General features: G+C 40.3%; 1 protein-coding gene across 1 annotated transcript in view; it reads left to right on the forward strand.

Annotated features, from left to right (window-relative positions):
- Positions 1-15,569, forward strand: part of TXNRD3 (thioredoxin reductase 3) — a 70,554-nt gene that overhangs the window by 52,566 nt on the left and 2,419 nt on the right. The window contains exon 15 of the mRNA XM_034657258.1: positions 13,895-13,990. Within this exon, the coding sequence (XP_034513149.1) occupies positions 13,895-13,990 (96 nt within the window). The remainder of the gene's footprint in view (positions 1-13,894; positions 13,991-15,569) is intronic.

The following is a 15,569-nucleotide window of genomic DNA, read 5'->3' on the forward strand; positions in this document are numbered from 1 at the left end:
TAATCAAGTCATTCATGCTGCCCTCTGCCCTGCTTATAATGGTCCAGTCACACTGGTCTACTATTTGTTCTAAAAACTCACTATGTTCTTTCCTAAGGCACAATCTGTGGGCTTCTCGTTTCCTTTGCTTATTACTATGATATGGAAAAGCCCAGGGTAAACACCCCTGCCAACACTAGGGGAAACGTTACCCAAAGGAAACCGATAAAAAGAAACCATGTGTTCTTCCCCCAGTGCTGTGATTCCATACCTGATACTGCCCTGAGGAGAAGAGACAGAGAGGAGAAAGAAAGAGACATGGGGATTTCTCCTGGGCAAAAAGCCCCAGGCTCTCTACCTAGTGAATACATGATATGTGGAAGGAGGGAGCGGGGAGTAACACCTGAATTGATTGTTAAGGTCGCATTTGAGAATCAAAAGCACTCTATCACTGAACTACCAAATACATTGGAATCAAAAGATGATTCCAGATGACTGAGAATAAATTTAATGACATAGGAAAGGTTGAGATAAAGATGACAGGGGTTGCCTGGGTGGCCCTTTCGGTTAAGCGTCCAACTCTTGATTTCGGCTCAGGTCATAATCCACGGCCAGCATGGAGCCTGCTTAAGATTCTCTCTCTTCCTCTCCCTCTGCCCCACGCCTTCTCTCTCTCTCTCTTAAAAAAAAAAAAAGATGATAGACATGGGTAGACGAGGATGATCCAACATAAATATAATTCATACCCTGCAGTAGAAAATCTAACAAGAAATACAGAAGTGGTATTCTGAAATATGGTGGAAGAAAACATCGTAATATTAAAGAACTGAATCTGAAGATTGAAGTAACATACCATTTTCTAGAAGAAACCAACATAGCGTGATCAACACAGACATGTTCTAGTTGCGCTAGTTATTCATAAGGGCAATGAACCAGCCTGGCCCCAGGCTCTTTCATAATAACATTCAGTGTCAAAGACAATAGAGTGATGTCAATAAACTTCTGATGGAAAGGGATCTGCCTTTAAAAATAATCTTTGAAGGATGGGGGGAGAGTAAAGGAGTTAAAATAGCAATGACATTTTGGGGGGAAAAAAACCAGATGAGTGGTAAATAACCCAACAGATTAAAAAAAAAAAAAGATGATAAGCTGGTAAGGGAAAAGTCAAGAAACCAACCTGACTTGACATCAGAGTCATCAAAGGCTCAAAAATTAGTGACACCATGTACGTCTGGAGGGGATGTAGGGGGCTAGCTGACATCAAGCAAACAAAAAATCCATTTAAGAAACAGTGAGACTGTCACCTCCAGACACGACAGAGCACTTTCCACACACTGGCAGATATCTGAAAGGTTATTTTCTGGTGATGGTTAAAACCAAAAACCTTTTAACTAGGGAGCACTGGAATTAACGGAAGGCAGGATCCAGCACGATACTGAAGTGAACAAATACATACTGAATCTTACTCTTTTTCCACTGAGCTCCCAGAAGCCTGGCGACCAGCCCTTCACCCTCTGGCCAGAGGTTGGTAGAGTCTGATTTCTCAGGGGAATCTGACAAGTCCATAGAGAAACACCTAAAGATACTGAATAAGGCTCCTCAAATAAACTTCCCAGTTAGGTAATTGGACAGTGAAATTCAAATTCAATAAGCTACAAAAATGAGCTCACAGTTTTCAAACTTTGAAAAAGCCACTTTGAGGCATAATTTACTTACAGCACGATGTAGATTTTGTGTGTCTGTGTACAGTTTTATGAGTTCAGACAAACAGTTGTGAAAGCCACCATTAGAATCAAGATAAAGAACAGTTTCATCACCCCCAAAATCAAACATCTTTTTAATCCCCAACATTTAATATGAGCAAAGATTAGCAGACTTGAAAGAAACAGACTATGTACATATGTACAGAAATAATGTATTACTTTCATGAACAGAGAATAAATAGGACATACCTTCAGAAGTAACACTTAGAGAACCAACAGATACCTGGTGGAAATGTAAAATATGATAGCAGAAATCAAAAACCCATTGGATGGGCATTTGTCCCAGAGAAATGAAGACTTAGTTCATTTCTGTGTGTACATGAATGTTTATAGTAGCTTTATTCATAATAGCTCCAAATTGGAAAAAAAAAACCACAATGTCCTTCAGCAGCTGAATGGCTGAACAAAAGGCACATGTCCATAGCAGGAAGTGCCGCTCAGCGATAACGATGGGTGAACAGGGGTGCTATTGTGGAGAATGGTGAAGGGACCCCATCCCTTCACTGGGAGAGCAACTGAATTGGCAGGAAGTGTTTGAAGCAGTTCTTCTGGAACCCTGGAGTCTAGTTGAGTACTTTCAGTGTCCAGAGGAGAGCTTGAGGAGAAGGCTGGAAGACTGGGGGGGATTTTTGTGTTTCAGTAATGGCCAGTGTCCCACAAACCCAGCACTGTGGTGGGCACTTGCAGGATTTGGTGGCCTCTGCTCCTGGTGCAGCTTTCTGGGGCCAGAGTGGGCAGTAAGGACCTTGTCCTCCAGAAATCAGGGCAGTTCTTTGACTGCCCATCCCTACTTCTGATTGCTGAGAGGTTGGCACCAACCTCCACCAACTGAAGTGTCTTCCCTGCTGTGGTGGGACTTCAAGAGAGAGCACTCCTTCTCCTCCCATTTTGGGAGTCAGACATTTAAGGACATCTTTTTCAGGTCCCCGGCTGACCTCAGAGACAATGGAACAGAAACCACAACAATGAACACACAGTATGCAAAAATAGTTTGGAAAAGTCATCCATGGATGACTCTAGCTCTCAACAAACAAAAAACCAGCAATCTCTGAGATGTGGAAATATGTGATTTCCAGGGTTACCATATTATAATACTCGGAATGTCCAGACTCAAGGAAACAAACAAATACACAAACAACAGAGCGTATATATTAGTTTGATAGGTCTACCATAACAAAGTACCACAAATTGGGGGCTTAAACCACAGAATTCTAGTGTTTCACAGTTGTACGGGCTAGAAGTCCAACATCAAAGTAGTTGACGGGGTTGTTTCTGTTTGATTTCTGTGAAAGAGAATCTATTCCATTCCTCTCTCCTAGTTTTTGGTGTTTTGCTGGCAATCTTTGTCATTCCTTGGCTTGTAGATCTTACCTTGTCTTCACTTGGGCTTCCCTGTTTGTGTGTGTGTCAGAGTACCCAAAATTTTCTCTTTTTATAAGGCCAACACTCACATTAGATTATGAGAACCACCCTACTCTAGAATGACCTCACCTTAACTAATTACGTACAATGACCCTATTTCTAAATAAGATCACATATTAAGATACTGTGGGCTAAGACTTCAACATATGAATTTTGGGAGGACACAGTTCAACTCATAACAACATACAAAGAAACAGGAAAGTATGATCTATTCACAGGAAAAAAGAGTTTGACAGAAACCATTCCAAAAGAAGCCCAGACTTTGGAATTATTAGTCAAAAACATTAAATCAGCTCTTAAATCAATGTTAAATATATTCAGTGAGCTAAAGGAAACTATGGACGAACAACTAAAGGAAGTCAAGAAAGCAATGTCTGAACAAACCATCATTAAAGAGATAGAAATTATGAAAAGGAACCAAACAGAAATCCTGGAGCTGAAAAGTACAATAACTGAATTGAAATATTCACTAAAAGTTCATCAGCATATGTGAGTATGCAGAAGAAAGCATCAGTGAACTTGAAAATAAGACAATTGAAATTATCCAGTCTGCATAGTAGAAAGAAAAAAGAATGGAGAAAAATGAAGAAATCCTGAGAGACCAGTGGGATACTTTGAGGCACACCAACATATGCATTAAAAGAGTCCCGGAAGGGAGCGCTTAGGTGGCTCAGTCAGTTGAGTGTCCAACTCTTGTTTTTTGCTCAGGTCATGATCTCATGGATCGTGGGATCGAGCCCAGTGTCGAGCTCCATGCTCGAGCAATGGGGAGCCTGCTTGAAAGATTCTTTCCCTCTGCCCCTCCCCTTGCTTACTTGCTCTCTCTGTCTAAACTAAATAAATATTTAAAAAAGAAAGTACCAAAAGGAGAAGGGAGAGAATAGAGGGTAGGAAAAATGTTTGAGGACGTAATGGGCGAAACTTCCCAGATTTGATGAAATACATAAACCTACACATCCAAGCATCTGAAAGGCAGCCAAGCAGGGTAAACTCAGAGATCCACACTGACATGCATTACTGTCAAATTGTTCGGACCCTAAGAAAAAAGGCTAGTTTTAAAAGCAACAAGAGGGAAGCAATGAGTCATATGAAAAATCTTTAATAAGGTGGTAAACTGCTGGCTTTTCATTAGAAGCAGTGGAGGCCAGGAGACAGTGGGGTGATGTAGTTAAAGTCCAGAAAGAAAACTATCACCCAAGAATTCTGTATCGGGCAGAGCTGTCCTTTGAAAACGAAGGATAATAAGACATTTCCAGAAAAACAAAAGCTGAGTGAATTCGTTACTAGTAGACCTGCCCCAAAGAAATGCCGAAAAGACTCCTTCAGACAGAAATGAAAGGACACCAGATAGTAACTGGAAGCTATAGGAAAAGTCAACACTAGTAAGGATAACTTCTTAGGTACATATAATAACCTGTGCTATTGCACTTTTGGTTTGGTTTATAACTTCTCTCTTTTGGCTATCTGATTTAAAAGGGAACTGTATTAAACATAATTATAAATCCAAGTTAATGAGCGTGTATGGTATAAAATGTGACCTGTGACAATAAGAATATAACAGGAGGGGATAGAGATGTATATAGAAGCATAGTGTTTGCATACTATTGAAATCTTAAGTTGGTATCATTCCAACAGGCTTATAAATTTAAGGTGTTAATTGTAATTCCCAAGGTAACCACTATGATAATTTTTTAAATATACAAAAAAGAAGAAGGCACTTAAAATGGTGCACTAGAAAACATAAACTAAATACAACAAAGGCGGGAATAGAGGAATTAAGAAGTGAGAAACCTATAAAACCTACAACAGACAAATAGATAAACGCAAAAGTAAGTTCTCATTTATCAGTGATCCATTTGGATTAAGATCTATCAAAAGACAGTTTGTCAGATTTCACTTAAAAAATAGGATTTACCTATATGTTGTTTAAAGACTCACTGTAGATATAAAGACAGATTAAAAGCTAAAGGATCGGAAAAGATATTCTATGTGAATAATAACAAAAAGAGAGCTTTATTACTATTTTCAGACAAATAGAATTTAAGTTTAAAAAGTTACAACAGAGGGGCGCCAGGGTGGCTCAGCCGTTAAGCGGCTGCCTTTGGCTCAAGGGGTGATCCCAGAGTCCTGGGATCGAGCCCCGCATCAGGCTCCTCCACTGGGAGCCTGCTTCTTCCTCTCCAGCTCCCCCTGCTTGTGTTCCCTCTCTCGCTGGCTGCCTCTCTCTCTCTCAGATAAATAAATAAAGTCTTAAAAAAATAAAGTTACAGCAGAGAAAGAAGGATGTTATGGATTGATTTAAAAATTCAGCATAGCAAAAATATGTAACAGTTGTAAACATATACAGCCCAAAAACATATGAGGCAAAACTGACAGAAAGATAAAGAGGAATAGATACTTCTGCAGTAATAGTTGGAGACTTTAAAATACCCTTCCTTCAATAATGGCTAAAGCAACTAGACAGCATTCGGAAGTGGGGTACTTGAGCACCTATAAACCAATTAGATCTAACGTACATTAGGGCACCCCACCCAGCAACAGCAGAATACACATTCTTCTCAAGTGCAAATGGAATATTCCCCAGGATAAACCATATGTTAGAGCACAGGTGAGTCTTAGTAAATTTTAAGATTGAAATCATACAAATGAATCTTAGTAAATTTTAAGATTGAAATCATATATCTTTTCTGATCACGGTGGAATGAAACTAGAGATCAGTGACGGAAGGAAAACTTTGAAAAAGGGCCAACAGACAAATTTTTAGCTAGATTGACTAGGAATAAAGAAGACTCAGATGTCTAAAATCATACATGAAAGTGAGGACATTACTTCTTATTTTACAGAAATTATCCTTTTTAATTATACAAGAGTACCATGAACAATTTTACACCGGCAAATTGGATAACGTAGAGAAAGTGATACATTACTAGAAACACATAAACAGCAGAAACTAAGTCATAAAGCAAAAGAAAATCTGAACTAGGAAGGTGATGGATCAATTGTGAATCAAAGAACTAACAAACAAAAGCCCAGAACCAGATTGTTTCACTGGTCACCAGACATTTAAAGAAGAATTAACACTGATAATTTTCTAACTCTCCATGAGGCCAGTACTACCTGTCTACCTTGGGCGAAGACACTACAAGAAAAGGATAGACAAAATCCTTTATGAGTGTGAATGTAGAAATCTTCCAAAGACCAAATTAAGCGGCATATTAAAAGGATTATATGTCAGGGGCGCCTGGGTGGCACAGCGGTTGGGCTTCTGCCTTCAGCTCAGAGCGTGATCCCGGCGTTACTGGATCGAGCCCCACATCAGGCTCTTCCGCTATGAGCCTGCTTCTTCCTCTCCCACTCCCTCTGCTTCTGTTCCCTCTCTCACTGGCTGCCTCTATCTCTGTCGAATAAATTTAAAAAAAAATCTAAAAAAAAAAAGGATTATATGTCATAATGAAGTGGTATTTATTCCCAGAATACAAGGATGGTCCAACATATGAAAACCAGTCATTGTATTATATCATATTAATAGGATGAGGGGGAAAAAAAACCCACATGATAATCTCAGTTGATGCAAAAAAAGCATTTGACAGAATTTGACACTCATAAAAAAAAAACAATAAGAATTAGAAGGGAACTCCTTAACATGATAAAGGCCATATATGAAAGATTTTTTATTTTAAATTCATATAGTGTAGTATTGGTTTCAGGAGTAGAATTTAATGATTCATCAGTTGTAAATAACACCCGGTGCTCATTCCATCAAGCGCCCTCCTTAAGGCCCATTATCCAGTTACCCCTTCCCTCCTTCCAACAACCCTCAGAGTTGTTCTCTGTATTTAAGAGTCTCTTATGGTTTGCCTCCCTCTCTGTTTTTATCTTATTTTATTTTTCCTTCCCTTCCCCTGTGTTCATCTGTTTTGTTTCTTAAATTCCACATGAGTGAAATCATATGGTATTTGTCTTTCTCTGACTAACTTATTTCACTTAGCGTAATACCCTCTAGTTCCATCCATATCGCTGCAAATGGCAAGATTTCATTCTTTTTGATCACTGAGTAATATTCCATTGTATGTATATACCACATTTTCTTTTCTTTTTTTAAATTCAATTAGCATAAACTACACCATTTGTTTCAGATGTAGAGTTCAGTAATTCATCAGTTGCATATAACACCTAGTGCTTATCACATCATGTGCCCTCCTTAATGCCCATCACCAGTTACCCCAACCCCCACCCACCTCCCCTCCAGCAACCCTGTTTGTTTCCTATAGTTAAGAGTCCCTTGTTATGGTGACTAATATAACAAAATAAAAATTATTTAAAAAAAAGAGTCCCTCGTGGTTTGTCTCCCTCTCTGATTTCTTCCCATTCAATTTTCCACCCCTCCCCCATGATCCTTTGTGCTGTTTCTCATATTCCACATATGAGTGAAACCATATGATAATCGTCTTTCTCTTATTGACTTATTTCACTCAGCATAATACCCTCCAGTTCCATCCAAGTTGATGTAAATGGTAAGATTTCATCCTTTCTGATGGCTGAGTAATATTCCATTACACACACACACACACACACACACACCCCCCACATCTTTATCCATTCCATTGTCGATGGACATCTGGGCTCTTTCCATAGTTTGGCTATTGTGGACATTACTGCTATAAACATTGGGGTGCAGGTGCACCTTTGGATTACTATGTTTATATCTTTGCGGTAAATACCTAGTAGTGCAATTGCTGGGTCCTAGGCTAGCTCTATTTTTAACTTCTTGAGGAACCTCTGTGCTGTTTTCCAGAGTGGCTGTACCAGCTTGCATTCCCACCAACAGTGTAAGAGGGTTCCTCTTTCTCTGCATCCTCACCAATGTGTGTCCTTTCCTTTCTTGTTAATTTTAGCTATTCTGACTGATGTGAGGTGGAATCTCATTGCGGTTTTGATTTGTATTTCTCTGATGACAAATGATGTTGAGCATTTTTTCATGTATCTGTTGACCATTTGTATGTATTCTTTGGAGAAGTGTCTGTTCATGTTTCCTGCCCATTTCTTGACTGGATTATTTGTTCTTTGGTTGTTGAGTTTGATAAGTTCTTTATAGATCTTGGATACTAGCCCTTTATCTGATATGTCATTTGCAGATATCTTCTCCCATTCTGTAGGTTGCCTTTTAGTTTTGTTGACTGTTTCCTTTGCTGTGCAGAAGATTTTTATCTTGATGAAGTCCCAATAGTTCATTTTTGCTTTTGTTTCCCTTGCCTTTGGAGATATGTCTAGGAAGAAGTTAATGCGGCTGAGGTCAAAGAGGTTGCTGCCTGTGTTCTCCGCTAAGATTTTGATGGACTCCTGTCTCACATTGAGGTCTTTCATCCATTTTGAATTTATCTTTGTGTATGGTGTAAGAAAATGGTCCAGTTTCATTCTTCTACATGTGGCTGTCCAATTTTCCCAACATCATTTGTTTAAGAGACTTTTTTTCCATTGGGTATTCTTTCCTGCTTTGTTGAAAATTAGTTGACCATAGAGTGGAGGGTCCGTTTCTGAGTTCTCTGTTCTGTTCCATTGATCTATGTGTCTGTTTTTGTGTACCACATCTTCTTTATCCATTCATCTGTCGATGGACATCTGGGCTCTCCGTAGTTTGGCTATTGTGGACATTGCTGCTATAAACATTGGGGTGCAGGTGTCCCTTCAAATCAATGTTTTTGTGTCCTTTGGATAAATACCTAGTAATGCAATTGCTGGGTCCTAGGGTAGCTCTCTTTTTAGCTTTTTGAGGAACCTCCATACTGTTTTCCTGAGCGGCTGCACCAATTTGCATTCTCACCAACCGTGCAAAAGGGATTCCCTTTCTCCTCATCCTCACTAACATCTGTCGTTTCCTGAGTTGTTAATTTTAGCCATCCTGACTGGTGTGAGGTGGTATTTTATTGTGGTTTTGATTTGTATTTCCCTGATTCCCAGTGATGTTGAGCATCTTTTCACATGTCTGTTAGCGACCTGGATTTCTTCTTTGGAAAAGTGTCTGTTCATATGAAAGACAGATTTTTATTTTCTCAGTTGTGGAGGCTAGAAATCTGAGCCCAAGGTGTCAGCAGAGTGGGTTCTTTCTGTGGGCCATGACAGAAAGATATTCCAGGCCCCCCTCCTTGATTTGTAGATGGCTGTCTTTTCCCCATGTGTTCACATCATCTTCCCTCTGAGTGCCTGTGTCCTAATTTCCTTTTCTTGTAAGGACATAGTCATATTGGATTAGGGCCACCCTAACGGTCCCACTTTAATTACCTCTTTGAAGTCCCTATCCAAATATGGTTGCATTCTGGAGTATTAGGGGTTAGGATTTCAAAGAACAAATTTATTTTGAGGATGTGACATAATTCAGTCCATAATAGGACTAAATGAATTTAGCAAAGTTGCAGGGCATGAAAACACACAAAAATCGGTTGTATTTCTATGTGCTTGCAATGAGCTCTCCAAAAAGGAAATTTAAAACAATTACAATAACATTAAGAAGAGTACTTAGGAATAGATTTAACTAAGATGGCAAAAGATGTGTACACTGAAAACTTTGAAACATTGTTAAAAGAAATAAAGGAAGACCTAAATAATTTGAAAGACATTGCGTGTTCATGGATTAGAATACAATATAGTTAAGATTTGGGATAAATCAGGGTTAGTAGAGGGAAAATTAAGTCTAATGCAAAACAAGATACTCTTTAATTCCATAAAAATTCATGAGAGTAAAATAACCATAGTTTGCTATGGGACTCAGATGTGATTTAAAAAAAAATAGCTTTACTTAGATAGAAGACCTATACCATATAGTTAACCACTTACATGTGCAATTTAGTGGATTTTAGTATCTTCACGGATTTGTATGCTCACTACCAGAAAGAAACGTGGCCCCTGTTAGCAGTCTCTCCCTGTGTTCCTCTATCCCCTCACCCTCGGCTGCAGGCAACCATTAATCTACTTTCAGTCTCTGTAGATCTGCCTGTTGTGGGCATTTCCTGTAAGCGGCGTCATTTAGTAAGTGGTCCTTCGTGACCGCCTTCTTTCTCCTAGCGTAAGCTAGTTTTCAAGATTCATCCTTGTTGTGGCATGGGCCAGTCCTTCATTTCTTTTTATTGCTGAATAATAATCCATTATATGGACGATACCACATTTTATGTATCCATTCATCAGTTGACAGACGTGTGGATTGTTTCCACTTTTTGGCCATAAAGCTGCTCTGAGCATTCCTGTACAAGTTCTTGTGTGGACATAGTGCTATCATTTTCTTGTCTATACCTAAGAGTAGAAGTACTTAGTCACAGGTGACTCTATGTTGAACTTTCTGAGGGACTGGGAGACTGTTTTCCATGGTAGCTGTATCATTTTACATTCTTAGCAACAATGTATGAGGGTTCCAGTTTCTCCACATCTTCGCCAACACTTGTTATTATCTGTCTTTTTCAATTATAGCTATCTGTGGTGGGTTGAATGGTGACTCCCAAAAAGATATGTCCACAGCCTAACCCCTGGAACCTGTGAGTGTGACCTTATTTGGAAAAAGGGTCTTTGCAGGTGGAATTAAGTTAAGAATCTTGAGACGAAATCGTCCTGGATTTTCTGGCCCTATACCCAAGGACAAGTGTTCTTACAAGACAGAAGAGGAGAAGGCCATGTGAAAGCAAAAGCAGAGATTGGAGTTGTGTTACTAAAGCCACGGAACATCTGGAGACACCAGAAGCTAAAAGAGGCAAGGAATTCTCATGTTAGAGCCTTTGCAGGGAGCCTGGTTGTGCGGACACCTTGATTTCAGATTTCCGGTGTTCAGAACTGTAAGAATATTAACTCCTCTGTTTTTAAGCCATCAAGTTTGTGGTAATTTGTTAGCACAGCACTGGGAAACTAAAACACCAATCAAGTGGTATCTCTTTACAGTTTCCATTTGCATTTCCCTGATGACTAATGATACTGGGAGCCCTTTTGTCGCCTTACTGGCTAGGTGTACATCTTTCTTTGGACAAGTGTCTATTTAGATCCTTTGCCCTTTTAAAAATTGGGTTGTCTCTTCACTGTGTTCTAAGAGTTCTTCATATGCTCTACGTCCAAGTCTCTTATCAGAGAGATGATTTACAAAAACTCTCACCCGTTCAACAGGTTGTCTTTTGACTCTTTTGATGGTTTTCACTGAAGCTCCGAAAGTCTTTCATTTTGATGAAATCCACTTTGATCTTTTTTTCTGTTGTGTTTTTGACATCACATTGAATAAACTATTGCCCAGTCCAAAATCATGAAGATTTATGCTTGTGTTCCTTCTAAGGGTTTTATAAAAGTTTTTGGCTTATGAGTTAATTTTTGTGTATGGTGTGAGGTAGGGGTCCAACTTCATTCCTTTGTGTGTGAATATCCAGTTGTCTATGAATAACTTTGACTTAGTAAAGGAAACACTGATACTGATCTAGCTGAGAATGTAACTATAACTGGGAGGATGGAGGGGTGGTGGGTGGGGCAGGAAGAATGTCCAGTGGGTGGTAGGTGCTGGGGAAGAAAAGGAGTTAAATCCCCCTCTCCAGTAGAGAGAGGCAAGTCAGTAAAGCCTAAAATGGAAAACTCAACATAAGCATGTTATTTAGAAACATGGAGGTAAATAAAATAAAAGAGGTGAAAGCAACCCAGAGATGGTGATTTCAAGTGCCTGGCCCCTTCCCCAGAGATGCTTGGGCATGTGCCGCCCCACCCTGGGATTTTAATGAGCAGTCGAGGTTGTGAACCATTGATCCAGAGGTGCTGACTTTGGCCAACCCATGGGCATTTCCTCTTGCCCATAACTCATTTACAAAGTACGTAGTTCTAGAAGGAAAAAGAGTGCTCACTATGGTGTTTATTAAATGACAGAAGAGGAGAAAAAGTGGAAATACCTTAATGTCTGAAATCTGCATTTTGGATAAGACAGGCTTCAAATGGTAAAGAATTGAATAAAATGAGACCAACAAAATAAAATCATTTCTAAACCAGGCGAATACTACTGCAGCACTGATCTGCTGACCCAGCAGTAAGAAAACATACTCTTTAAAAAAAGAAAAAGAGAAAGCAGTTGCCTCTGATTGATTGAAATGGGCATGGGAGGCAGAGGTTGTTGTTTTCCTAATAGAGCTTTGAAAATTACGTCTGATAATTGTGCATAATTTGATAAATTAAAAGAGAGACAAGCAATAACAGATTCTGAATAAGGAGAGCAATGGGGAGATGAGTCCTACTAGAGATTAAAGTTTATCATATAGCTGTAGTAATTAAAATCACGCCATAGGGGCAGACAGGTGGACGGAAAGATGAGTGGAGCAGAATATGAAACCCAGAAATTGATTCAAATGCTTAGAAGAATTCATTCATGATAAAGGTGGTATTTTATTTTAAATCAGTGGGACGAGACACTCAGTTAAGGGTGTTGGAATAAGTGGATGGCCATTCAAGAGACAAGTAAAGTTAGGTCCACACTTCACACCCACTTTGAACCAGGAGGACCAAAGATTTAAATAAAATAAAATCTTTCTTCAAAGTACTAAAAGGAACACCAAACACAGACCACAGACAGGAGAAAGAAGGAAAGGGAAGTGAGGCATGTGAGCAGAATGGCACAGGACAGGCCAGGAACAAGGTTGCTGTTGGGAAAATCTTGTTTGAAACCCCAGAGCTTTCACCATCTCTTTTCTTAACCTGTATTTTAGGAAATACTATCTTGAGGTAAAGAAACACTTATCAGAGATTGAAAAGTTTGTATTAAATTATGTGGAAGAGTTTCTCTTCTGTTAAATACAAGTTAAATGTAACAGTTTTTATTACTAGTAACTGTGTTCTATGATGTCTTTTAAATAAAAATCTCATTGTTATTACCTATGCACCAACAATTGATGCTTCCCTAACATTTAAAATATTTATTTCTGGATGGCGGTTTTTTGTTTTCTTTTTTTACTTCCTTTGTGACTTTCTGCACTGCATTATTCTTGTGATAACCTTGTATTGTTTTTATAAAAACAATAATTAAGACAAAATTCAAAATATACATAATCCTATTAAAGAACAAAGAATCAGTATTTAAATCCTTCCACTGTGGATTTTAGTTTGGAATTCATTTCTTACCTGGCAGCTGACATTAATCCATCACCTTCTTTATGGAGAGTTAGGAGGAACAGGCTGGGGCAGAGTAGCCCGCAGGAGTAGAGGATGTGTTGTGCTTTGTGCCGGTTCCCAGCTGACCAGGCCAGATCGAGGGGCCTTACAGGTGCACTCAGAGCACCGGAGGGTGGGCTGTCAAGTAGCAGAGGTGGTGTTCTTAATGGCCGTGAACGGCTGGAACTATTTTATTTCTTCTGCTTTTCCGAGATGTGGTGACTGTGAACCTTGTAGGCAGGTTGTAAATTCCCTGAAGCAGAATCTCGGTCTTTATTTACCTTCTTAGGTGCCACAGGGCCTGCTGCATTGCCCATGTTTGAAAATGGAATTTAATTAATTAGGAGATTTTTTGGACTGACAGCGGAGCAAAAAAAAAAAAAAAAAGGTCCACACAATTGTGCAGCTGGTATTACAGGAATGGCGGCCAGATGCTCCCATCAGACATACATAAGTTGAGATCGTGACCTTTAAATTTGTGAAAGCTGTTCTAGAGATAGTCATCTTTATATAATTAAAGAGCGTATCAGGGAGTGGTTTTCACAGACATTAATCTTGGCCTGTTTGTCCTTGTCTTGCAGGTGTATCATACTTTGTTCTGGCCCCTTGAATGGACAGTGGCTGGCAGAGACAACAATACTTGTTATGCAAAAATAATTTGCAACAAATTCGACAATGTACGTAATAAGATCGGAAGCTAAAAAGCTGTCATTTTAAACTGTCGCTTTTAATCTAGTCTTTGGGTTTGAATAATCTCTTTAAAGACCGCTTTCAGGGTGAGGCAGGAATCCTTCAAAATGTTACCCAGTCCGTATGTTTGTGGAGGTTGAACACGTGACAGATGGTAATGGAGGTTCACTAATACCATCTCAAAAAAAAAAAAAAAAATCATTGAATGTTGTCTCTTTCCAGAGCTATCTAACTTGGCAGTTTAGAGCCAGATGACCTGTGCAAGTTTTGGTCATCAACTAATAAAATGTAGGGTATGTGTGTGCATTTTGTAAATTGACCAAATGTGTGTCAGAAGCCTTTAGAAAGAGATGCTTGCATGAAGTGAGAACTAGTTAATTAACTGATTGCTAATGAAGGCTTTCATTAAAGAAGAATCAGTGGGGTGGAAAGCCGGTGGGCGGAGGCTCTCTGCCTTCCCCGCTCTTGAGGTGAGCGTGAAATTGATAATAGACGCCTTCGTTATCGTAGTGGAAAGAGCAGCTTTTGTATGACTTGTTTTGTAAAGAACACTGAGCATAGAAAGCAGTAGGACTTCGTTCCTCCCTTTTTAAGAATTTATAACCTGGGAGATGAAACATAAAATTAGATACGTGTGAACAGCGATAACTGATATTTGTATAAAGTTTACAAAGTAATGGTCATCTTCTCTCGAATCCATCGAATTCTCAGTGTAACAGAAGACAGGTGTCATAGGCTCATGGCCAGTTGGCAGGTGCCCCATTGCCTGAGCAGTGAAGGCACCCAGAGCTCTAGAACTTAGTCCCTTGGCCCTTGCACAGGTGTGCAGGGGATACTGGTCAAAGCGCCCCAGAAACACCGCAGGGCTGTGCTCCCCGGGGGTGGTGCTGGTTGTGCGGTGCTCGTTCTGACTGGACATGAGTGATCTGAGCTCACCGTCATGCCAGCTGTGGGAGGCCTCTCCAAAGGGAGCAGGCAGAGATGGTCTGCACGTACTGCTGCTCCCTGAAGTGAGCGGGACTGGGAGCAGGTTGGTAGAGCCCCTGCTAAAGCCAAGATATTTCTGATCTCCTGACAGAGGTGTTCACTGGTGGGCCTGGGGCAGAATTTCAAGGTCTTTCCACCCCTCTTTGTGGACTCCCTCTGCTCTGTCCCTTGCCACTCCCTCCACTCACCCTCCACCGCTCTTGCACACTGCCTGCCGTCCACAGTAGAGCTTGCCCCTCCTTTTACCCCCATCCAAATTGCTATTTCTGGAGTATCGCCCTGGTACTTCCTACCTCCCTGTGGCTCTGTGGTGAAAAGTGTGAGTGAGGTTTGCCCTCACACTTGACCTGCCTTCATTGTCATTTGGAAGTGGAGATTTTCATCACAGGTCCTTTGTCTCTCCGGGCTGCCCCCCTTTCCCCACTTTGCTGCACGATGCCCCATCTCAGAGATTCCAGCGCAGGATCCTTCCATGGGGCCCCGAGAACTCCCCCTTTTCACACACAGCTCCCGTGGCCTCTGACGGCCAGCCCTCTGAGAAACGCTGCTCCTGGGGCCCTCCTGTGAGCGCCCGCCATT

This window comes from Ailuropoda melanoleuca, chromosome 4, assembly GCF_002007445.2.
Source record: "Ailuropoda melanoleuca isolate Jingjing chromosome 4, ASM200744v2, whole genome shotgun sequence".
NCBI classification, from domain to species: domain Eukaryota; kingdom Metazoa; phylum Chordata; class Mammalia; order Carnivora; family Ursidae; genus Ailuropoda; species Ailuropoda melanoleuca.